The sequence below is a fragment of the Mesocricetus auratus genome, unplaced genomic scaffold (genome assembly GCF_017639785.1).
Source record: "Mesocricetus auratus isolate SY011 unplaced genomic scaffold, BCM_Maur_2.0 Super-Scaffold_100004, whole genome shotgun sequence".
Taxonomy (NCBI): domain Eukaryota; kingdom Metazoa; phylum Chordata; class Mammalia; order Rodentia; family Cricetidae; genus Mesocricetus; species Mesocricetus auratus.
This window is the reverse complement of record NW_024429189.1, coordinates 11,089,909-11,116,440: the sequence shown is the minus strand read 5'-3', so window position 1 is coordinate 11,116,440 and position 26,532 is coordinate 11,089,909. Positions and strand designations below refer to the sequence as shown.

Sequence of the window (26,532 nt, the reverse complement as noted above, 5' to 3'; positions counted from 1 at the left end):
AAAGATCTCCCATGCTCTTGGATTAGTAGGATCAACATAATAAAAATGGCAATCTTGCCAAAAGCAGTCTATAGATTCAATGCAATCCCTATCAAAATTCCATCACAATTCTTCAAGGAACTGGAAAGAACATTAATCAACTTTATATGGAAAAACAAAAGGCCCAGGATAGCCAAAACATCCCTATACAATAAAGGAACTTCAGGAGGCATCACCATACCTGACTTCAAGCTCTATTATAGAGCTATAGTCCTGAAAACAGCTTGGTATTGGCACAAAAATAGGCAGGTAGGCCAATGGAACCGAATCGAAAGCCCTAATTTTAACCCACACACCTATGAACACTTGATTTTTGACAAAGAAGCTAAAACTGTACAATGGAAAAAAGAAAGCATCTTCAACAAATGGTGCTGGCATAACTGGGTACTGGTATGCAGAAGACTGCAGATAGATCCAGGTCTATCGCCTTGTATAAAACTTATGTCCAAATGGATCAAAGATCTCAACATAAATCCAGCCACACTGAAACTTTTAGAAGAAAAAGCGGGAGATACTATTCAACGAGTTGGTACAGGAGACCACTTCCTAAACATAACACCAGTGGCACAGGCACTGAGATCGACAATTAACAAATGGGACCTTCTGAAACTAAAAAGCTTCTGTAAGGCAAAGGACACAGTCAAAAAGACAAAAAGGCAGGCCACAGAATGGGAAAAGATATTCACTAACCCTACATCTGACAGAGGGCTAATCTCCAAAATTTACAAAGAACTCAAGAAACAAGTCTCCAAAACACCAAAGGATCCTCTTGAAAGGTGGGGTACAGAGCTAAATAGAGAATTCTCAGTAGAGGAGGCTAAAATGGCCAAGAGACACTTAAGAAACTGCTCAACATCCTTAGCCATCAGGGAAATGCAAATCAAAACAACTCTGAGATACCATCTTACTCCTGTCAGAATGGCTAGAATCAAAAACACCGAAGACAATTTATGCTGGAGAGGATGTGGAGAGAGAGGAACACTCCTCCACTGCTGGTGAGAGTGCCGACTCATACAGCCTCTTTGGAAATCAGTATGGAGATTCCTCAGGAAAATGGGAATTAATCTACCACTAGACCCAGCAATTCCACTCTTAGGCATTTATCCAAATCAGGCAGGTTCATACAACAAGGGCATCTGCTCCACTATGTTCTTAGCAGCATTGTTTGTAATAGCCAGAACCTGGAAGCAACCTAGATGCCCCTCAACTGAAGAGTGGATAGAGAAAATGTGGTACATTTACACAATGGAGTATTACTCAGCAGAAAAAACAATGGAATCTTGAAATTCGCAGGGAAATGGATAGCACTGGAAGAAACCATCCTGAGTGAGGTAACCCAGCCGCAAAAAGACAAACATGGTATGTACTCACTCATATATGGATTTTAGACATGGATCAGGATAGTGCCAGTCTGCACTTCCACAGATAGAGAGTCTGGGAAACAGGAAAGAACCTAAAAGATATACATATATGCATAGTACCCAAGAGAAGAGGATGGAGACAAGATCCTCTGAATGGATGTGGAACACGGCAAGGGGTGGGGGGGAGTGGGACCTGGGAAGAAGAGAGGGGGTGAAGAGGAAGGGAGTTGGTCATGGGGGAACAGGAAGTTGAGGGGGTGGGGGTAGAATAGGGGGAAGAGGGAATCATAGGTTCAAAGACAGATCAGGCACCAGAGTGACCTTGAGTGATCTAAAGGGATAACACCAATTGGCAAGCTAAGCAATAGTGGAGGGACCACCTTGAATGCCCATCCCTGATAATGAACTTGATGTCTATAACCATCCGGGAGACTTCATCCTGTGACTGATGGAAGCAGAGGCAAACACACAATTAATCACTGAACTGAACCCAAGGAACCCAGTGACAGAGAGAGAGGAGTGATGAGCAAATTGGCAAAGAATGGGCTGGCAAAACCAGCAGAGACAGCTGATCTGAACAGGGGAGAGCTCTTGGACCCCAGACCGACAGTGGGGAGGCCAGCATGGGACTGATCTGGACCCCCCAAATGTGAGTGTCAGTGAGAAGGCCTGGGCAACCTATGAGGCCCTGAGCTGTGGATCAGTGTCTATCCCTGGTATACAAACTGTCTTCGTGTGCCTATAGCACAAAGAGAGATGCTGTCTCAGCCTGGACTCTTAGGGGAGTGCCTGGACCCACCAAGAGTAAAATGACAGACTCTAGATATCCCCTATGGGGAAGGATTTGGCAATAGGGTGGGAGGGAGGGGGGTAAGGGGAGTGCGGGAGGAGGGGAGGGAGAGGGAACTGGGATTGACATGTAAAACAAGCTATTTAAAATTAAAATAAAAAAATTAAGTCTTGTAAAAAAAATGTTTGCCTGATAGCTCAGGATTGTTAGTATCTAACTCTTAGGCTTAAATTAACTAATATTTTTATTTATGTTTTGCTACATGGATCATGAGCTTGTTACCTCAGTTTCTATATATTCTCCCTTCGTGCCTACCTGGCTTCTCTCTTGACTCAGCCTTTCTTCCTCCCAGAGTCCTCTGTATCTGGCTATCCTGACTATACTTCCTGCCTGACTATCAGCCTGTCAGTTTTAAACTACTAACCAATGATAGTAATACATGTTCACAGTGTACAGAAGGACTATTTCACAGCAAGAGTTCTTCCTTTTATTTTTTTTTATAATTTACCCTTCTGATGATGTACTTACTTTGAGGTTCATGTTGCTTTACACTTTCATAGATAGGGGAAACCTGCCGTCAGCTTTGCCATTCTAGGGAATATTAGAGCTTCATTTACACTGGAGTTTGGTGTCACTGTGTCCCACATAGGTGTGTTCTTTCTCTACCATTTCCCTTCCTTTTATGAATAAAACAAGCTCATGAGTTGGAGAAAACAAAGAAGTTTAGCCTTCACCACTTGTTTCTTTCTTACAGCATGTGCTTCTTATACACTCAGTATTCTATGTAGATCCCCTGGTGATATCTTGGTGAAGTGCACCATTGTCTTTCTCCTCTCAAAGAGTTTATTCATCTGGAAATGTGAACAAAGAGTCTTCAGACACACTGCCAAGTGTGTGAGAGCCCACCTCACTTTCAGGAAAATCTCATTTTTATTGACAAAAAAAGCTTGACTTGTGTGCTGTACTCAAACAATTCTCCTGCTTCTATCTCTAGAGCACTGGAGGTATTGGTGTATACTATCAGGCTCAGCATAATATGTACTTTGTAATGAACTTTGAATCTAATTGAATTTATCTACAAACTGTCCATTCATCATTGAAACATCAACCACTTTTGTAGCAATTATTTTGTCAGCGTGAAGCAAGGCTTCCTCTCTATTATTGCAAAGTATCAAATGTTGTAATGGTTTGAAAATAGCACCTATTCTAAAAATACGGAGAGAATTAAGGAAAGGCCTACAGGTCCAAATAACATGCTTTCGAGGCTTTGAAAACATTAGAAAGCTTAGCTGTGGGACATCTGCTGTTTACTAATGTTTGGTCAGAATTTACCATTTCTCATGTGCATTCACGAAGGTTCTATAGTAGAATACTATCAATATCTGGCATAAAAAAAGAAAAAGAAAGAAAAGAAAATTAATACAAACAGCTATTATAGTGATGTCTACAAATGCTGCCCACTGAGAATTATGCATCCATAGTTAATGCTGTTAAAGGGCCATCCTGTCTATGCCTACTTTTCATATTTTCAATTAGAAACGTGAGTGTGCAGTTTCATTCTAACATTCAGAATTTTAAAGAAGCTCCATATCATTCTCTAGGTTTAGAATCTGAGGAATTGCACTATGAAATGTTCTGTATTCAAAGTTGAGTATACAGAGGTATACATGTATGTATAGAAGTCATAAGTTAACATCCGAACTCTCCACTGTTGATACGCAGATAGGGTCTCTCACTTGGACATAGAACTTACTAATTGGGATACTCTGGCTACCGAGCTTGTTCCAAAGACTTTATGTCTCTACTACCCACACCCTAGGAGTACAAGTAGGATGCCAGGCTTTTCCGCATTGAAGTGAGTGCTCTAGATCCAGCCTCTGGTTAACACAGTTACACATTAACTGAGCCATCTTTCTAGTGACAAACATGTTTTGCTTAGCACAATATCCTCAAGTTCTCTCTATGTTTTAGCATAGATCAGATTTTTGTCTGTTTCAAGGCTGCACAATATTTTACTGTGTGTGTATAATACATCTTATTTATTCATTCATCTAGTAGTCAACAAAGGTTGTTTCTAAATTTGAATATCATCAAAATTGTCATTTTGAGCATCATAATACAAGTGTCCCTTTGATAATTTGTCTCTCTTAAGCATGTATTGAAAACTGGAATTGCTAGTTATGTATGTTTACACAGGCCTATACTCACAGTCTTGGGAGGTGCAAGTAGATCAGATGTTCAAGGTCAATATCAGCTATATGACTTTGAGATCAGCTTAGAAATCATTAGTTCCTTTCACATGAAATGAGAAAAAAAGTGGAATTCCTGAGTTTTAGGATAACTCTTTTTTTTCCTTTTTTCATTTTGATGTAGCACCTTTCTGTTCCCTCACTCTGCCCTTTCACATTCCTACCATCAGCACACAAAGGCAACAAACTTTCCCAATAGTTGTCAATTCGCTGTTGCTTTTACTTATGCTTTAATTTAAAATAATTTAATTGTTTGAGCAAATATATAATAAATTTACATAATTCTGTGGTACCTTGTGACATCTTAACACATATACATGTGATATATATAAGTAACATATATATATATATATATGCATCACTTAAGTAATATTACCTATCTCATGGGATGCATCACTTCTTAATGGTGAAAACTTTAAAAAATAAAGAATTTTGGTTCTACTGACCAACCCTTCCGATGTTCCCATTCACTTTCCACCGTCTCTGTTAACTGCTATTTAACTGACTCCAAGAAAAGCAATATATGTAGACTCTGAAAATGAATAACATCATGTGATGATTAATATAATAATCTCCAATTCTACTTATCTTGTGGCAAATGACAACATTTGACCCTCTTTTGGTTACATGGTGCTCCATAAGTCATTGGTACCATGATTTCTTTTACTAGTTAGTCATCAGTTGATAGACACTTTTATGTTTCCATTTCTTGGAACTTATAAATAATAGAGAATTAATGTGAGATTTGAGTATTCTCTTCAGATTCTGATACATTTCTTTTTATTTAAAAATTTTCATATTATATATTTTGATCATATTCTCTACCCTCTCCCAATTCCTCCCAGATCCTCTACCTCCTACCCTCCCAACTTCATGAAAATTGTCGTTCTTTTTGGAATGGAGGATGTCTGGTAATGACTTAAATTCGTTTTAATTGATGAATAGTATTTTTGAGCACATTTTCAATTCATTTCAACTTTTTATATTACATAAGAATAAATTTCTATTCAAGTATTTTGTTAATTTTTAAGTCAGTTTTGTTATTTTTAGGTTATAATTTAAGTTAATTCAGCTGAGCACAATATTCAAATTCAAGGATTATTTTTCTCTCATCTGTGTGCTCACTATTAGCTTAGCCTCACCTTTGTAATGAAAACCCTCAAGTTTATCTGGTTGGCCTCTGTATTTGTTCATTTGTCTTTGCAATCTTCCCTGCATCTTCTCACAGTATTCTCATTTTGTCTTTTATAGGGTTTGTCTTTTATTATTCCATTGAGGAAAAACTCCAATATTATCTCAATATTGTTGCTTCTCCTTTTATATCTTGCCCTTTGAAAACATTGATTAAACATATTATGTTACTTATTACGTCTTCCAGACCCAGTTTCTAGCTTCCTATAGTTACTCTGGCTAAACTTTTGCTTTTCATTCTCCAGTTCATCAGGTTAACTATGTTCAGCTGATGTTTTTGATTATTGTGCAGAAAGTTTTTGAATTTTAAGACTCTTGGTTGGTTTGCTCTTCAGTTTTGTTCTTTCATTGTGTCTGTTTGGCTGCTTTGTCATTGTTCCTTTTTACTGTCACAATGAACTTCACCTATTGGCATATGAAAGTGTTATTTAGGACATTTATTCCACGAAATACTAAAATTTTCTCTTGATATAGAGGTATTCTAGCCTCCAATAAATTTAATTCTCCACCTGACAAGTGATTTTTTTTTGCCAATACCTAGTAGTGTATTCCTAATGGCATAAATTGTATGAAGATGCTCTGACATTTGCATATATTCAAAGAAATGAGAGAAAAATCTAGAGCAAAATGTTAATTCTTTTCAACAATTCTTTTTAAACACGAATGGTTTTCCCACTCACTAATATACTACTGATGTATAAAATCTTTCTAGCAATCCTGTGGTCATTTTGTATTGCTGTCACACTCATGAGGTACATTGTGCCAAACAGCAAATACCCCAGAAAAGTAGAGACCCTCTGTGTGGGTTTTGTATTGACGATTGCCACATTTCTGAACTCTCACTTGCTTACCTTTACAGCTTTAGCTGACATGCATTTGTGTGTGTGTGTAACATACAGACATATAACTATATTGTTATTTTGACAGAAATCTGAAAATTAAAATTTGTCATACACCAGAGGCTTTTGTGGTAGGGAAGGACTTTACAGAATATATCAGATATTGAGTTCAAGAGAGTTGGTTTCCCTCTGACAGAGGAAAGATGACTTTCTAAGATATTTGCTCAGAGTTATTGATATGACTTAACTACAAAACAGATGTTAGAGTCAAAATATATTGCCTCCATATTTTTATTGAAAAGAAGAAAGATGCAGTGATTTTTTTCTATTTTTCTTCAAGTTCTTCATCGACAGTTGTAGAGTTCTCTAAAACAATGAGTTGTGGGCTTTAGTTATAGAAAAACAAGCAAGTTGATTTTAAATATCAGACTGGTAACCCAAAATGCTATTGGGGTCCAAAACAATCACAAGGATATATGGTTGAGGTCGCTCAGATGTGTGCTCAGATAAAAAATGGCCTCAGATTCAAGCACTTTGACTTTATACTTGAGTTTGTAACTAATTGATATGCCCTTAAGATTCCAGATTAGACTTGTAGGTTAAAAGTGACTTAGTAAAAGTCACTACAAATTTTTACGTTGAGTGTATACTGCACATCTAAGGAAATATCCTTAGATGGAAATATATATTGATAATATATATGGAGAGTTGCTTTATTATCCAAGAAGGTTATATTCTCTAGGCCATATATTTAGTTCAATTAGTAAGCAATTTGAAACATTCTCAAAATCAGTGAGGTAAAACAAAAATATTTTATAAAACATGTCTTCTAGTAGAACAATATTACATCCTCTAAAGATTCCCAGAAATCCTCTGTTTTACTTCTAAGTTGCCTCAGGTTAAGATGAGCGAAGCAGCTGGAAAAAGAATCTATGTAGCTAATACTGAAAACAAAAAACAAACAAACAAAAAAAAAAACAATGCCACAGGGTTAGAGCATGAATCCAAACCTTATTCTTTTAGCACTGCCTCTCTGCAGTGAGCTCCAGAGGGTGGGGCAGGAGGAACACCCTGGGTGAGAGGGAAAGTCTAATTGCAAAGAAGTGTTGCATTTTTGTCTCAAAAACAACAAAAAATAAGTATGCAATTGTGCTGTAAAGTAAGCTCACATTCCGAATGTAGAGGTGTAGCAGTGGCATTCAGAAGGGGGTCCTACACAAGGAGCAGGCTAAGAATATGAAACTGGAAAGAACACCGCTGTAAGGTCCACACGGTTGAAGCCAGCCTTTCAGACCTTGAAAGCTTAGTAGTCAGGCAGCACCTGCCTCTGCTCCACAGCCCCAGCACAATAATTCCTGAATGCCAGGTCCTCTTCTGCTTTTTTAGCACATTTTGTAAGTCTGGAGTTTTCTACTTTAATGACATTTTCCCGTCTCAAAAAAAAAAAAAAGTCTAGTTTGCTAGCTCACGCTGAGTGGGAAGATATATTGATTCCAGGGGAGTGAAGCAGCTACTTGTGCTGGTCACTACTGGGGGGAAGCTCATGCCCGAGGCCCCTGAATTCTCACTGCTTCCACCTTCCTACATGCACGAACCAGCTTGCATTTTCACATATCCACCATAAGATCAAGGAACTGATGACCAAAGAACCCTAGAAGTACTATATGCTAGAAAACAGCAAAATGAAAACAGAGACAAGTTCAGGGTAGACTCTCATATGTCACAGATAGTTAAGAAAATGTTACAATTTGTAACAGTTCTTTTAGCATGTTTCTCTTTTTAAAATGTCCCTGTTGTGTTTAAGACACATCCCCATGCTTGTTTTTCAAGATGCCCAGTTCACTAAAAGCAGTGCTGTGACCCTCTTTAGTTGCATGGGATTCACAATTAATTAGGTTTCCGTCATTACTGCGGAGCTCACATTTGGAGTAATGGTAAAAAGTCTTGAGTTTTGTTCTCATATTACATTAAATTCCTGTTAAATGTCTGTTGAAAGGTGTTCAAGTCTGCTGGTTTGGGGGAAGGTTGAATTATTTTATTTCACATAAGCAACAAATCCGCACTTAAGACATCAAACAGCCCATTTTTTAATGACACACAGTCCTTTCTCCTTACAAGACTTGTGTGGTACCACCTGCAGGAACTATCATTCTCACTCAAGTCGTGGTCACCTCTGCCCACAAGACTTCTACTAGTGTCTGTTCAGCAGGGTTTACTGCTGAATCACTGACTGTTACTTTAATTTTGATGATAATTGTTGCTTCAGGTTTCCTAATGCCTCAGCAGTTAGACATTAATGATTATGCGTGCCCTAAGAAGTGTTGATAAGGGAATGAGATTATAATCTTGTACAATTTTAGCTGACAAATTAAAGTGTAAATTAGGTTTTCCCTTAGACAGAAAATAACTTACCTGAGGTATCAAGTGTATGTGAACCTTCGGTCACTCTCCATTTTCTTTATCCTGTTTTGCAGATATTCAGAGCATCAGAGGGTTAGCAGTGGACTGGGTTTCACGTAATTTATACTGGATTAGTTCAGAATTTGATGAAACACAAATTAACGTGGCCAGGCTAGACGGCTCTTTGAAAACCTCAATTATCCACGGAATCGATAAGCCACAGTGTCTGGCAGCTCACCCTGTCAGGGGGTAAAGTATGATTTTTTTTTAATTTACAAGGTTTTGGAATTTATCTCTGATTTTACATAAAATGATTGTTTAATTCAGATGATACATGTATTCAGCATAGAGTATGGAAATTTTTAAAGAGATTCAGAGTCCTTGTTAGAGATTTCTATCCAAATCAAATGCAATTTATAAGCTCTCATTAGTGTGTGTTTCTAGGGAATGAGAGTTTAGAACAAAAGGAGTTGCAGAGGAAAAGCAATTTCATTTTGAATGCTGGATGTGAAAACTTCCTTATGGAGTGGTCCCTGCAAAGCTAGCCTGCTCCTGTCTCTGGCGAGTCAAGGCAACTGTGTGATACCAAAGTTTTCACAAATGGTTGAAATGAGTTTCTTCCCATCTACAGATTCTAATTCCTTCTCAGCCAAGAGGATTCAGTTTTGATGAAGGAGAGAATGAGAGCAGTTTGCTGTAGTCTTGGTTAAGGATCAGACTTGGATGTAGAAGGAAAATGAGAATAAGATGAAATTTTTCAAAGAAAGGAAAAGGCGAAAGAGATGCTTTCCTCCTAGGAAAATGGCACAGGCACCCAACACCTTTAGGACTTTTGAAAAAAGAATTAAACTTGACCCTAGAATATATATTTTTTACTGTATTCTTTGCCACCACATACTTCCTTTTAATTAATGAATCTGAATATAATACCTAATCTATATCTTTTGAATTAAGGAAACTGTACTGGACAGATGGAAATACAATAAACATGGCAAATATGGATGGGAGTAATAGCAAGATTCTCTTTCAGAACCAAAAAGAACCAGTTGGTAAGTATTTTTTTGAATATTAATAGTAACAGGTTTAATGTGATACACTTGCATGACTTAGAACTAAACACCAAAAAGATTGCAGATGAGTAATACAAATTATCAAGTTAATTGGTCGCATGGAATCTGTTTTCTCTACATGAGATTTCTTTTGTGTGTGGGAGGGGTTGTTATCAAGCTTCCTTAGCACACAGACTGCCTGAGTGTCACTGTGGTAGCTTCGTATGTGCATATTATGGCATTCGATGAAGCTTCTACTTGCTCCCCTCCCTTTCCAGCTCTGCCACTGTCCTTCTGTTTTCATTTAATCTGTTAGAGTTACCTTCCCCTCTCATCTGAAGGAAGGGTTCTAATATTGCACTCAAAGCCAGAACCATAAGCAACTTGCACAGGAAAGGGGTTATTTCACGTCCGCTTTCACATCACAGTCCATCATCAAAGGAAGTCAGAGCAGGGACTCAAGACAGGACGCTGGAGGTAGGACCCGATGCATGGTCAGGTTCATTTTATTGGTTTGCCTTTATTGTCCTATAAATCTTGCTCAGCTTACTTTATTTCTTTTACTTCTTTTGGAGGGGGGTTCTCTGTGGCTTTGGAGGCTGCCCTAGCACTCACTCTTGTAGACCAGTCTGGTCTAGAACTCACAGAGATCTGCCTGCCTCTGCCTCCTGAGTGCTGGGACTAAATGTGTGCACCACCACCGCCCAGCTGCTCAGCTTACTTTCTTATACATCCCAAGACCACCTGCTGAGGAGTGGCTCCACCCATAATGGGCCAGCCCCTCCCATGCCACTTACTAATTAAGAAAACACACTACTCGCTTGCCCACAGGCCAGTCTGGTGGGGACATTATCTTAACTGAGCTTCTCTCTTCTCAAATGGCTCTAGCTTGTGTCAAGTCGACAAAACCGAACTGGAACACTTCCCTTTAGACCAATTCCTTTCTTCTTATGGATCCCTTTCCACTTTTATGTCATAAGCACAAAAAATATTTCCGTGTATGGAAGAAGATGTAGTGTAATATTTGTCTCTATGAGATCTTGGGTACCATCACTTCCCTTGCAGATGTCACCATTATATTCTGCATAAAGCCATAAACTCTGAATAAATTTCTATTCTATGTATGTGTCACATTTGACCAGTTCATCTGTTGATGAACCTCTACCCTAGTTTCCTCTCTTAGTTATTGTGAATAGTATAAGCTACATATAACTACAGATAGGTAAGTATTGCTGTGCTAAGCTGACTTAGCATCCTTCTGCTATATGCCCAGGACTGATGTAACTGAGTCATACCATACCGCTTTTCTTGGTTTGTTTTTTGTTTCTAATTTTAATATTATCCATTTTGTCTGCATACATTTACATGTATGTTCCTGTGTGAGGGAATGCATATATGTAAGCAAATGTGTGCATGTAAATGTGGAAGCCAGAGATCAGTTGATCTTACTCTTTAGAAATGGCACACTCAGTGTCTGAGGCTAAGAACTGAGGTTTCTGTGGATATTAGGCTGAGGATGGTCAAGGAGCTGTGGGGCTCTTCCTCTCTGTTCCTTAGCTCAGAGATTACTTGGGTAACACCACCACACCTGGATTCTTCATGGGTGCTGAGTATTGAATTCAGATCTTAATGTTCATGTGGCAAATGCTTTACTGGCTGGATCATCTCCTCAACTACTAAAGGGGTTTTTATTTCCATTTCTTCCGTGGGTAAGGATGTTGATCATTTTTCTCCACTGTTTGCTGGTAGTTTATTTCTTCTCTTGAGAAATATTAATTCAATTTATTAGGCCAAATATTGATGAGATATTTTGGCTGCTTTTTAATGTTGAAGCTTTGAAGTTATTTACATATTCTATATACTAACTCCCTGTCTAGTATGTAATTGTCATAATTTTTCTCCCAATGTGTATCTGTTTCTTCACTCTGACAGTCATTTCTTTCCAATATCATCAATCCTATTTGTTCTTAAGGTTATTTCCCTTTTGTAAGGTCCTTGTCCAGATCTATACTTGATATTTTATTTATATTTCCTTTTAGAAGTTTCAGGATTCCAGGAATTACATTACTATTTTTGATGCATTTTGAGTTCACTTTGTACAGGGTAGATATGGATATGCTACCAGTCTTTTGAATGTGACCATCTGGTTAAAACACTTGTTGAAAACGCTGTATGCTTCCCAGTGTATGCTGTAGGTAAAATGAGTTTCAACACAGGAAAAGTCCTCATGACTCCAGCAAAAATGACTCTTAAAACTTGTAATATAACTTTAGCAAAATAGGAAGATAAAAAAGTCAAGATATAGCAGTCAGTAGCTTAGAAGAAAATTTTTGCTTAGAATGTGGGAGGTACCATAACAAAAGCAATGAGAAGAGTCAGCTTTATGACACCAAAGAAAGGAACTGAAGAAGACAGAAAGATGGAGAGACTTTCCATATTTATGTGGTTGGTGACCAATAATGTAGAAATAAATTTATTCCAGAAGTGACCTACACTTTTAATATAATGCCCATCAATATTCCCATTACATTCTTCATAGGACTAAAAAGTTAATCTGAGAATATCCATGGAAGCATACAGAATTCAAAATAGCCAAAGCAATTCTGGCAGGAAGAGAGGAGCTAGATGTATCACTGTGCCCAATCCCAAACTACAACATATAGCTACAATAACAAAAAAAGATGTAGACATAAACCTAATAAATTCTTAAGAGCTCTTTGATTAGGTCTAGGATCCTATTTATTACACGAACTAATTAACAAGTGAAAATTCTAAAAGCTTGGTGAAATTCTCATGAAAATATAGATCTTCTGGTAATCGTGAATTCCAAAAAATGTTCAAGCATATTTAACTTTAGACAAAGAACAGCTAATTTGGAAGGAAAGTGCAACAGGGGAAACCTGTGCCATTGCTGTGCTACATACATGTAACAGATATATGTAGATGGAATATATGGGACAGAGGACAACTCAGAGTTTATTTATTCAGAATCATTGTAACCAAGTTTCCAATTTGTAGTGACCAGAATCCTTCTACCTTGATCCATGAAGGGTAAGTGTCATCAAGCACTGTGCATGGAAGCCTTGTTGAACAATGGACAAAATATGTCAGCAGCCCATTTAAAGAAAAAATCAGAGTTTCTCAGATGATTTTAAATAGAAAAAAACCAGTATATCATCTTCAGAGACAAGTATGAGACAGAAAAACAAGTCTTATAATCTGAAATGTTTTTTGCAACATGTTTAACACTTGGCAGAGTAATGTTGATATTCTTGAACTGTTCCTATAAAACATTCGTAAAATCTCAAAAAGTTATTTTAGAAGGTATATGTGTATATATGTACATATATACATATATGTATATGTTTATGTGTGTGTACATTTTAGAAAATAACAGGTATATGTGTGTAGAAAATATACTTTCTTGTCTCACATTTTTATATCTTGGTAAGAATTACAACATTTGTTTGTAATTTCACAGCACATTTTCTTATATATGTGTATACATATGTATATATATATATATTTAAATTAGAAACAAGCTTGCTTGACATGTCAATCGAAGCTCCCTCACTCTCCCCTCCTCCCCTGCCTGCCACCAGCCCCCCAACCTCCCACCCCAGCCTTTCTCCAGTCCCCAGGGAGAGTGAGTCACAGCACATTTTCAAGAAGGCATGATTTAACTTGACTTTGCTTTTATTTTAAATATGAAAATGACAAAATATACAACAGAAAAATCGGTTTGACCTTGAGTTGTATGTAGAATAGTTTTAACTTTAAATAAAGTAATATAACCCGAAGCTTTTCATCTGTAGCTTCTTTAATGGTTTCTTCATTATTAAAAATATGGAAATACACTCACTTGATGTAGCTTATTCTCTATAGTAACAATTTTAAATAGGTGCAGTACCACAAAGGTTTGAAATCATGCCTTTTGTGTAGCCTTAAACAAACCTTATGGTGTAAACAGTATAGTTGCTAGTTGTCTTCTTTATACTATTTGTTTTGAGATTTGTACACAGCTAAAATTCATTCAGGCTGGTGTTAGAAATCTGAGGCCTACTGAAATGCAAATCTTCTGTGACAAAGACAGAACAGAAGAAATGACTTTACAAGATCCAGCTCCACATACAGGACTCCTTTTAGATGGAGGAGTTTCTGCTGCTGTTTGTCAGGGGCAGCCCAGAATGTTCAGGGCTGAGAGCTCTGATGAGAAATCAGTCTTTACACTGTAATTTGGGAATCATGGGTTACACTAAAATACAAATTTATATGCTTGTTTCAGGATTGAAGACCTTACCTTAACCAAACCCCTATTAAAATATTGATGTAAAAATTCCATAAAAGCCTGCAATGTTATAAAGGACATTTATCTAGAATGGTGAATGCGAGAGGGTGAGAGAAGGGCAAGTGGAAGAGTTTGAATGAGGGAGAGTGATTGATAGTGCGATGGGCGAGGAGGGTGAGTGTGTCTATTTGCGCTACGCATTTGCTTCCTGTGATGCTGTGCCCCGCCTGCTATTTTCACTGCAGTGACAAAAGCTGGAAACCTGCTCCCTTTCAGTTACTGCTGTCTCTGGAAATTATTTTAAATAAAATTTCAAAACAACACTTTTATAAAATGCGAAGGTGTTGTACTCCTCTGCCTGAGGTTTTCTCTTGAGGCACATCATGAGAAGCATATCTGGATTGGGAAGTGGCAAACAATCTCCATCCATAACTATCCATACAATCTGAGTAGCCTGAGTCCTTCCACATTTGAAAAGCTTTCTCATTTCCAAAGGACATTCCTGATGCAGCATTTGGGAGATGTAGTATTTCAGACAATGTTTAGGGAGCTAAACAAATCTATGTTCATCATTACTGTGACAATTATTGACAATCTGTATGACTTTAATACATCACTTATCTTTTTAGGAAACTGTTTCAATTCTATAAAATGGAGATGTTCGTACCTGGATCTGTGATCGTGTGGAGTCACAGATTTGGTTTCCTGAGCAGCATCTGATGGTTTTATCAATAAGCTTCATATTTAGTTGGTGCTTCAGGACATTCTTATACTTGCCCTGGGGTATTAAATCATTGCTTTTCATAGCATAAAACTGATAGAAATGACATAATTATCTAAAGAAACAATATAAATAAATATATGTAGCCTGTTCACTGCTACATGTGACCAAAACTACCCTGCTTTTTAAAACATCTGAGTTTTTATGCTGTTAGTGGAATAGAAAATAAAATTTATCTTAATGTTAGTAATGCATCAGACAAGACCAAGAGAGTGAAAAGTTGAAATGATAAATAAAATATAGGGAACTGTTTACTGCGGGTCCTTCAGTTAGTCAGTGGGCTAGGATGTGAACCATCAATATAATTTCTGCTCAGTGAATAGTGAAAGATTTTAGGAGAAGTGTTTTGCAATCATTCGATATTTTCTAGTGAAGAGTTTTTTGTATCTTTCAGAAAGTTTCTCAGGTGAGCAATATTATTACCTACAAAATTTTTTAAAAGGTTCTAAAAGGTTTTATATTAGTTTTATAGTTCTGGGAATTAAATCCAAAGACCTCACACATGCTCAGGAAGAGGTCTACTACTTAGCTAGCCCTAATCTGTATCTACCATCTTTTTCTTCTTGTACATTTTTTCTGGAAGTGGTGTTTTTACAGTACTGAATTCTAACCTTAAAGCCACATGTATATAGACAGCTTGGTGTGGCTGCAGGATTTTTTGTCCTGCCTGCCAGTTTCCAAATATACACTCAGATACTTGCTATTAATTATAATTTTTTGGCCAATGGCTAAGGCATATAACTGACTAGCCCTCACATTTAAATTAACCCATTTCTATTATGCGATATTTTACCAAAAGGCTCATGTTTTGTTACCTCATATCTCATTTCTCCAGTAGGTACGTGGCATCTCCCTAACTCTGCCTACTTTCTCTCCTTGTTTGGATTTCCTGCCTGGCTATATTCTACTTGGTCATTGGTCAAAACAGCTATTTTTCAATAAATAAAAGCAACACATAGTCAAAGCATAAAAAAGGACATCTCATGTCATCTCCCCTTTTCTGTCTAATTAAAAAGGAAGGTTTAAGATTGACATAGTACAATTACATATAACAAAATAGTTATCAAGCAAGTACTATAGTTACAATTTTTAATCTATTTGTATTTGGTATAATTAAAGAAAATATTCTATCATCTATCCTATCTTTGTGTATCTAAAGTTTTATATGAAATTTATCTTTTATCATAACTAAGGAAAATTATAAGTATCTAGTCTTCAACTCCAGCACAGAACATACAAGCATATATTATTCACCTTAGTAAACAAGAAGTGCACTGTAGGTGACTTCCAAATCTCTAGAAATGACAGATATATCAGGCTGCCTGGACAGTCACCCAAAGTTTTTCTCTAACACTGGAGCATCTATCTTTAGCCCAAAGGCCTAGAGTGTCTGGCAGACTGCTCAGTGAAGCAGGAAATTTGGAGATATATTCTGCCTTCTATAGGCAAAAGTCATCAGTTGCTTTCTTCAATGTACTGCAGAATGTCTGATAGTTTCCTCTGTGGAACAGGAACCCTGAAGGACGTCTTTTTTTGGCAAGTTTAGCAGTCACTTTCCTGTGAGTCCTGCATATCCAGTGTATATAGCATACAGTCAAGTAGTCTATGCAAGAGAAATTTCTTGCCCAAATGGCTAGGCTTGCCACATTGAAGGTAAACTCCAAAAGGAGGTTCTTTGATTCCCATGGTCCTCTTGAAGTAATTGGTGCTGGCAGAAGCAGATGTATCTCACTGTGGAGAAAAGTCTAAATTCTTAAAACATTTTAAATGGCATGTTATGTAGGTGTTTTAATTGTTTGAAGATTACCTATCCATCTGAAATATATCTCTGCACATCTAGAAAACCTAACATGACTACAAGCTTGGCAATCATAGATGACTATTAATTTGTATTTCTTAACTATTTATTACAGTTTAACTGAGCTGTAAAAACACAATGCCTTAAACAAGAGTATATATATATATATATATATATATATACACTGTATAATAAAATTGACCTTAAATTTGTATCAATAAACCAAAATCCATTCCAATATAAAATATTCATTTCTATATCAAACCTCCTTTTTTCTTTAGAAAAAGATTGGCTATGATCCTTAACCATGGATAAACAACACAATTTAAATGAAAACAAACATTTATAAAACTATTTGGGTAATTGGATGTAGTATTTTTAGACTACTTCCTGCTGCTTGTTGGGCACAGTGTTCTTATGGGGACCCAGAGAAAATTTAGAATTATGAATAAATCTTAGCTGTAGTAGTCTGTGAGGTTGCATCACCTCAGCCAGTTGCTTTGAAATGTTCTGGACATTGCATCACCTGGACCATGGCTTCTATTGGAGACCTTGTTGGGGTTTTACTTAATCAAACCATATTAGTCTGGAAGGAATCCACAGCTTCTCATCTTTTGTGGAAACAAAAGCAGAACCTCTTTTCCAAAGCAACATATCCTTAGACCCAAAATTTGAAATTAAGATCCCTTTATGTTGGTTTAGCTTAGCGGGCCCCACAATCAAATGTCTTTCTGCTGTTAGCTCATTAAGAGTTAAAAAATTTTTAAAAAGCACAATTGTATACATAATCTACAGACTCTGTATATTTTCCATCTTTACATGGTCCATTATAATTTTTACACTCTTACTTCTCGTTTAAGGACCTTAGTTTATTATCCTTAAATTATTTATTGTAATCTATGATTCTATCTTCTCTCTCAAGCTCATGTACCCTTATCAAACACACTGTAGCCCATTTAGAAGCCTTTTTTATGAATTTGTTCTTACTGTGTATCTGTAGTTCTTTTCTAATCAGGAGATTATTAGAATCAAAGTGGGGATGCCTAGGACCATCAGCAGCAGCTTTGGCTGCTGGCTCTACCCCATTCGGCTTTCCAACATGGCAGGGGTATGTTTTACGCTAGTTTTATGTTAGGATTAGAACCTTTCTTAGGGAAATAGGGGAAGTGTTGTGGAAATTACTTCTGCCAATAGAATTAGGGTACCGGCATTAGGGTATGGATTCTTGTCTGTGGACATGACCTTTTATAAGAAAAGAGGAGGGGAGTCAGTTGCTGTCTCTCATGTGGTAGTTGGAGATCAGATGGTTGGTTCCATTCACCACTGGGAAGAATGGAAGACTACAGCTGCTATCTACCTTGTTGTGTATCCACGAGTGCTTTCTAATAAATATTTGTTACCCTTTTGAGCAGGTTTTCATGGATTCAACTACAGCTTGGGGTGTCAGTTACAAAATTAAATCTTTCCTTTATAACTCTTTTTGTTTACAACTTATTTTTAAAATGTCCTTGTTAAAGAAATTTGTACAATAGTATGTTATTTTTTTCACCTATTTCTTAACACTGGATCTACAGTTTTTAGAGTTTTAGTAGAAAAATAATGCTAGTAGTTTTGTTATTTGTTCTTTGTGCATTTGGACTGTATGTCTGTGCCTACCTGTGTGTGTGTGTGTGTGTGTGTGTGTGTGTGTGTGTATGTGTGTGTGTGAGAGAGAGAGAGAGGAAGAGAGAGAGAGCAAGAGAGAAAAAGAGAGATACAGACAGCAGAGACAGAGATTACTTAATTGACTGATTGATTGATTGATTGATTGATAAATGGATGAATTGATGGATTGCCAGGATTTTTCATGGAACCTGATTGAAAAGAAGGAATAGATGGCATTTTTTAGTGGACTGTGAGGAGGACAGTATAGAAATGCTCATACAAAAGCTGGAAGTATAGGTCAGGCCCAAATGTCTTCCTTACAGATACCACAATTCTGCTCAGTGTAGTATTTTAGACCATTCCAAGTTTAGTTCTGAGAATTTTCTCTCTTTTTTTAAAGGCTGCTCGATTAAAGTTAGTAATCCTATCTACAAAATTCATTCATAGGCAAATCCTGAATAGAATGAAAAGTTTTTAAAATAAACTATATTTTATCTGCTTACATGCTTGTCCTTACAGACACACACACACACACAGACACACACAATTGTGGTTTTACTAATGTAGTCACTAATGTATGGTCATCTAAATACTGATTTCTGTAGTTTCACACAAGTTTCTATAAAAGTGATATTACCATGATATGGAAGGTGGACAGCAATGCATTTAGTAGCCTTGACTTCTTAATAGGAGGTGATAAATCATTTCATTATATTGAGTTGACCCTATGATAACTTTAATGCTGTTTTATTATGTAAATTATCAAAATTTGTTCTTTTTAGCTAAAGAAAAGGAAGAGAAACAGTTTGCATGGGTATTTGTAACCAGTAGTCACAGAAACAATTGTACTGAAATTTAGAAAATGGAAGAAGAGGGGGAAGAAGGAAAGAAGGCAGGCAGGAAGACTGGCCAACAGCTTCACTTTCAACTCCTGCTTCTGTTGTATGAATTTTTATATACCAAGTAGCTAGTCACTGTTCAGAAAGTACCATGAACGACTCAAAGAAGACTTCATAGCACTTACTTGGTAATATTTATGTCTTGTTTGTGTTTATTGTTCTTGTTTTTTCTTCTTTTTTGTTTTTGCAAGACAGGGTTTCTCTGTATAACTGCTCTGGCTGTCCTGGAACTTGCTCTGTAGACCAGGATGACCGCCAACTCACAGAGATCCACCTGCCTCTGCCTCCTGAGTGCTGGGATTAAAGACACACGCCACCACTGCCCAACGATACTTATATTTTAAAGAACAACAGTGAGGAGATAGGAGGGATCCACACCTTGTGTATGCCTATGTGGAGGTGTTTTTAGAATAAAGAAGACAAATTTTAACTCATACAGCGTCACTGTCACTGGTTGACAAACAAGATAGATCATGGCATTTTTTTTTAGTTTATAATCAGCTAAACTCACAGTGAGACCAATGTTGAATCCCTTTCTTTGATTCTCCTTGTCAGTCAGGCACTCAACACTTAGGCTGTATTTTCATGGATTTTTCTTTACCCAGACTTTCCTCCATCCTATTGAATTCTTTTGTTTTTTTCTAACAAAGTATTACCCCTTTGACTTTCCTGAGTAGGCTGAAACCCCTTCAAATAGCCTCTGTTAGTGCTACTTATTTTGCCTTTTGACTCTTGTCCCTGCCCACTGTAGTGGAAGGTTTTGGAACAGCATCCTGGTTTGTCATAATGTCATGAGTTCAGTGTCATAGTTTGCACAGGATGGAATCTTCAGTAAATATAGGTTCAGTTTACTCAGATTTGTATCATGTAGCTGTTTGCCTCAAGAATGGTATGGATATTACAAACAACAAATGCATGATTAGATTGTAAATGGAAGGTGAAAATACTTGGCTTCTAGACATTCCACAAGCTTGTTTTACTCATTGATTCTTCTCCTTTCATTGTCACACTCTTACCCACTTGGCTTTGATTAAGGCCTCAACCAGAGGTATCTCACAATAGGCTAAGACTTCATTCATCTAGCTAATCTTCCTATTACAAAGCCTCATAGCACAGGAAATAAAGGGAAAATAACAGATTGTATTACAATAATCCCTCATTTATGCCAATCCTATTAGTTGTTGTCACGACCACCTCGACCAGCAATCCTTCTCACAAGGAAGACACGACTCAGGAATCCTTCTCACAAGCAGTTTATTCAGGACCTTGATGAACAATGTGGAGGCAGCCGCAGGAGAAACCCCTCCTGCTCCCTAAATAGCCGAGGCCAGCCAACCCTGAGCAGACACGTGTGCGCAAGCCATCGGCTCACCAGCATGTGTAAGCAATCTGATGACGATGGTGTGACCCCGGCGGGATAGGAACACACCAAATAAGGAGTTGTCACTCACCATCGGGATGGTGGAAGGCAGAAGCCGGCACCATCTTTAAGGTGCTTAAGGCACGGTGTGGCGCAGATCTCCACAGTTGTAATATTTTTATCTTTTTTTCAACAGGCTTCATAGTACATAAGATAAATTCAAAGCATGGTATTTCTTATCTGATTTTCTTTTGTCATAATGTTTTAAGTTTTCCCTGTAATTTCTTGTACCATTTTGTAAAATCTGACTAATAATTTACAACATTTACTAACCAGGACAAAATAATAAAGAATTTCAGAATGCATTTTTTATTTTTAAAAATCATAGGTATAATTGCTTTTTCTCATATTTATGAAATATTTAAACTTATGAGATAAGAAACTTGACAAAATAGTTTTGTAGTTTTATATAAAAACTTATCCTTAATATGAAGTCAAGGTTTAGCTGTAGGAGGAAATACTTCTCGAAGAATCCACGCTGTGCTATTTCACTTGGATTGTGTTTCCAGAACTAGTCCCCTGAGACACTTTCTAAACTGGAATTCTATCGTCTTGAGAATGCATGCATTGATGAAAAAAATACAAACCATTGTTTTTGCTGATCCACACGATATTTATACAATGAATTCCAGCACACAGACATTTATTAGTGCATTATTTACTGAAAGTTTTACTTACATTGTGAGCAATTATTACTATTATTTAATGATGAGTCTCTGAGGAAATTCTGCAGTCTTTGCCTTTCTACTACTTTCCTCAGACAATAGTCATGACAAGAACATGGTGACTGGGCGAGGAAAAGCCTCTGTTTGTTGGTTTCCATCTCCTGGATATTGCTGCCACGCTTTATCCAATATTGCAGAATATGAAGTGCAGATCCAGTGTCTGTACTGAAGCCTTGGCTGCGGACAAATTTTGCTGCACTCACTTCCAAACACAAAGGTATACTTTTGTGTTCACTGCAGTCTGGGACTGTTCCAATTAAAAACAGTCATGGTGACTCCTGTCTAAAAACTGTGGATTCTCAAGCAACTCGCAGATTTATTTATATTAATTACACACAGCAGCCATTCTTTAGAGTATTGTTCATCTCATTCATTCACAAACGGTGGCTTCTTGAAAGAAGTTAGTGTTTGAAACAAAAGCTTAAATTAAGAATCAAAACCAAATGTTTCCAAAGTTACATTCATCCTTCACCATGGTGCTGTGACCAGAGACGCTGGTTTCATTGAGTATCATTTCACTGTTTCTTTCATCTTACTTCAAGCAAAGAGCAGGAAAAAAAAGACAAAGAATTCTTTGAAGCATGAGGAGAAAGAAATTTTAGAGCCTTGCTACCCTGAGAAACAGAAGTCAATTAGGGCACTGCAGAGGGCTTTTGGAGCATGTAGGACTATGCAAGAATCCTTTCCACTCTATGTATTGTGATTCACAGTTCATTATTTCTGAATCCTTAAACTCTAGCTTCAAATTGTAGGAAATTGACACCCTTGACTTTCTAGAATGTAGACTATTGTTGTTATTGTAATTCATTGATGGTTTGCTTGATTTCTACTCCATTTAAATGTGTGATATAATTCATATAAAATTCATAATCATATAAAAATATCCAACTCACATTTTATTTGCACATGCCATTGGAGATGGAGTAATTGCTGCCTTCCACATTTTGAGACAAATAATTTTATGTCTTTTCGATACAAACCAATATTCCAATTATCTACTGTAGAATTAAAAATTAAGTATTGAATGAAGTTTTTTATTGAATTGTTCCTCAGTCCTGAATGAATTAAATACTTAGAGAAGCTAACATGAGAGGAGATTTTAGTTTGGCACATAAAATAATTTCTATGCATAAAATATGTTCAGATTATGAGTGTTATCTTGTAAGCTAACATGAAAGCAGCTTGCCTTATCAGTTAGAGTTATCCTTCGTGCATTCTTCTGAAGCATCAAGAGTATTTTAGCTTCTTGGTTATCTCTTTTTTTAATATAATCACAATCATAGGTCATTTATTAACACAAACTTTTAGTACACCTTGAACTCTACCAACGGTTTTCTATTATGTATCATGGCAATCCATATCTTGTGTTAACAAATTTTAACATATATTTGTAGGTAAGATTTCCAAGAACATTTTAGCATATAAAATGAGTAAAAGCACCATCATTTTTAAAACAAAATACTAAAAACATAACTAGCATTTTCTGAAATTTCATTCTTCAGCATGTCACTTTTTGGTATAAAGTATAATTAATATACAAGTTAAATATACCAAAAATATTAAAATAAAAATACTAGTCATATCTTTCCAAAATAATATAGTTACTAATGTATACAAACTACGATTTTCACTTACTATACACTATTATTATTATTCATTTACTCATTGTCCAATTGTTACATAAAATAAAAAAACATGTAATATGGTATATTCTAGATTCCAGATACTAAAGTCAAGCAATCATACCTATCCTCAGGAAAGTCATTTTTCCATTAAGGAAAAGTACCATATAATTCCAAATAATTTATTTTCAGCCAAAACCATTAAGATAACCCATTAATATTATGTGTTAGACAATATAGAGGTATTAAAACAAAATAATGTATTCACAGTAGATGCTGGGAAAACTGAAGAGGTAAAAATAGGGAAAGGAGCTATCACAAAATTGGTGATGTTTAGAAATTTCAACAAGATCTTTATCACAAAACCTTTGCTTTTGTTAAAAAAGAAAAAGCCACAAGGCTATGATCAAATCATTGAAAACTGGCCATGTATAGTCACTAACAGGTTAAGTAAAAGGAGGGGCACACTCTTAATGAAGTGCTAGCTTTGTAAACTATAGTTTAAAAAAAACAGAAACTTGGAGCTGGAGATATGGCTCAGTGGTTAAGAGCACCAGTTGTTCTTGAAGAATACCTGGGTTCGATTCCCAGAACCCATAGAGCCACTTAACAGCAGTCGGCCATTCCAGTTCCCGGAGATCTGGTGCCCTCTTCTGGCGCCAGGCACAATTTAGTGCACATAGACATACGTGTGAGTAAAACAGTCATACACTGTAAAATTATAATTAAAAAAGAATAACAACATTTGAGACTGAGGAAACAACAAAAGAGGGACGGATCCCTTGTGCTTTGAGGGGAGAAGAGCACGAAATAAGCTGTGAATGAGCATGGGATGTATGTATACACACTGAGTCCTCTACATGGTCACCTATGGGGAGGGGCATAACTGACTGGGGGTGTGCTTGTTAGGTTTCCAGGAACTACAATGTTCAAAAATCTAGAATAACATAACAATGTTTTAAAATTTTTATTTTTGAATTTCTTAAGTTATAAAATATAGCCACGACAAATGTAAATTTATAGTTATAAAAATGTTAAAATGCTTTTAACTTAAAACAGTTCTCATAAACAAAATCTAAAAACCTCATCATTGATACTGGTTTTCCATTTCGTATTTGTTATTTCCACAAGGCTCACAATGCTTGTCACTTAGACATAAACAGTAGATATGCCTAGATATAAACAATAAATTGTGCAAATAAAATGATTTATGTAAGTGTGACAGAAGGGATCTGAATCTTAGCCTGATGAGATATGCAACAGCAATCATCCCATGGATTCCTCCCAGAAATTCCACACATATTGATGAGTACTTAACACAGGGAATGTTAATACAGGGCAAGAGGAGAATGGTTTCGTCCAGGAAAAGTTAGATTGGAGCATTCTATTCAATTGATGGTGTGTGTTTCAAAAATGGAAAATTTTATGAGACACTTATATTTAAGTGCATTAATAAAAGTTATTTCATGCAAAGATCCATTTTTGGTTAAAAAATAAAAGCAAAAGAAAACAAAACATTTTCTGCCTATAAAATATTGTAAATGGAGGCATAAAATGTAAGTAAATAACACTAGTACCTGAAAAAAAATCATGCAGAAAAGTCATCTTTTGAGTTTTATGCTCAGGGTTTTCCAAGAAACTCCCCAAACATTAGATACTATTGCTATTGCTCTTGGTTGCCATTACCCACTTCCCCACCCAGAGGTGGAAGGTAATTCCCAGTTGCTAAAGACATCACACACTTTGATTACAGAACCCAGGATATGGAGTCTTAGCTAACCTAAAAGCCTCCTATCTTGAGTACTAGTTTTCATAGCACCAGAAAGTAATTTGCAGGCTGCTAAACAAGGGAAGCAATGAATAGTCTACCCAGCCATTATGCCTGTGAACCTCAATGACCAGCATGACACTATAAGGGTACAATAGGGGCACACATACATTGGTGGTAATTAATAGCTTTCTAATTGGATGTGAAGTGCACTCAACAATAGGGAAAAAAAATGACCGGTACTGATAACTTGGCTACCTGGAGCTAATGAAGTCATGGATCCGGTAGGAAAATCTAAAACTGCCTTTTTGCTAAACTAATGTGTTCTCTAACTACATTATAAATATTTATCCTTATGCCCACAAAGAAGAGTAGTTCTCACCCCACATCAATGAAACTTCTTTTTGCAATCAACAGAGACTATTACAGAGAAACCACAGCTAATCAAGATGCAGTGTTGGGGAGCCTTGTTGCAGTGGAATTATGTACAATACAACTCCTGAACCTAGGCTCCAGAAAGATTGCTTAAGAGGGCAGAGTGATTTTAAGAGTCAGAGGAACAGGAAATTTGTGTGAGATTGTGTTTCCTAGGAATGTCAGAGAAGTTACACATGGTAGGACTAACACATGATAATAGAGAAAGGGAAAGGACAGAAGAATTCAACCCTAGATAAATAGCTAGAGGCAATTAAGAAATGATGAGAGCAAAGGAAACTAGTTTTTTTTTAGGGCAGAGCATATAAATTTGTAATATAATACCAAATAGTGAGCCCTGAAAAAATATGTACACACACAAGTAACACTACAAAGATGGAATTCATATGTATACTTTAAATATTCATATATATGTAATAAATTAATGACAATAAGTCATGAATTTGAAAGAGGAGAGGAAAATGGGAAAATTGGAGGGAGTAAGGGAATTAGAAAATTATGTAAATTTAGTCTTTAAAAATTTAAATATCAATGCAGACAGCTCTCTTGTAAACTTTAATCAACATTCTCCAGTTGGAAAATTGCACAGAACCAACAGTGCAATGTCACAACCAAGATAGTGATTGTAATACAGTTTACCTATCTTACTTAGATTTCTTTTTCTTTCTTTTTTCTTTTCTTTTCTTTTTTTTGTTTTTTGTTTTTTGGTTTTTCGAGAGAGGGTTTCCCTGTATTGTTATGGAGCCTGTTCTGGAACTCGCTCAGTAGACCAGGCTGGTCTCGAACTCACAGAGATCCACATGCCTCTGCCTCGGGAGTGCTGGGATTAAGGCGTGTGTCACCAAGGCCTGGCTCTTACTCAGATCTCTTAAATCTGTTTTCATCTCTGTGTGCTTGTTCATTTAGTTATATAGAATGCTATCCTGTGTGTCCACGGCTGTACCAGCACAATAATTGTTTACCTCATGGTTTTCTAGTTAAGCCCACTTCCTCTTGGCATCAAATCTCTGCTTCCCCATGTAGAAATGAAGCTTTTTAGTGTGGTCATGTAGTATTCTGAGCCTGGATTTCTTTCTGTGGAATCGCTAACATTGTTTCATTTTTAGTAGCAATTTGTTTTGTTTATGTAGCATTCCATAACTCTATGGAAATTTTCTGCAATTTATAATTAAGCTACTATAAACATCCAAGTACAAGTTTTTTGTTTGTAAAGTTTTATTATTTTTCTGGCAAA

The 26,532-nt window shown here is 36.6% G+C and overlaps 1 protein-coding gene across 6 annotated transcripts in view; it reads left to right on the top strand.

Annotated features, from left to right (window-relative positions):
• Window positions 1–26,532, top strand: part of Lrp1b (LDL receptor related protein 1B) — a 1,890,041-nt gene that overhangs the window by 1,246,046 nt on the left and 617,463 nt on the right. For all 6 annotated transcript variants that reach the window (XM_040745299.1, XM_040745298.1, XM_040745301.1 and 3 more), the window contains exons 30-31: window positions 8,944–9,118; window positions 9,824–9,918. In XM_040745299.1, coding sequence (XP_040601233.1) covers window positions 8,944–9,118; window positions 9,824–9,918 — 270 coding nt within the window. The remainder of the gene's footprint in view (window positions 1–8,943; window positions 9,119–9,823; window positions 9,919–26,532) is intronic.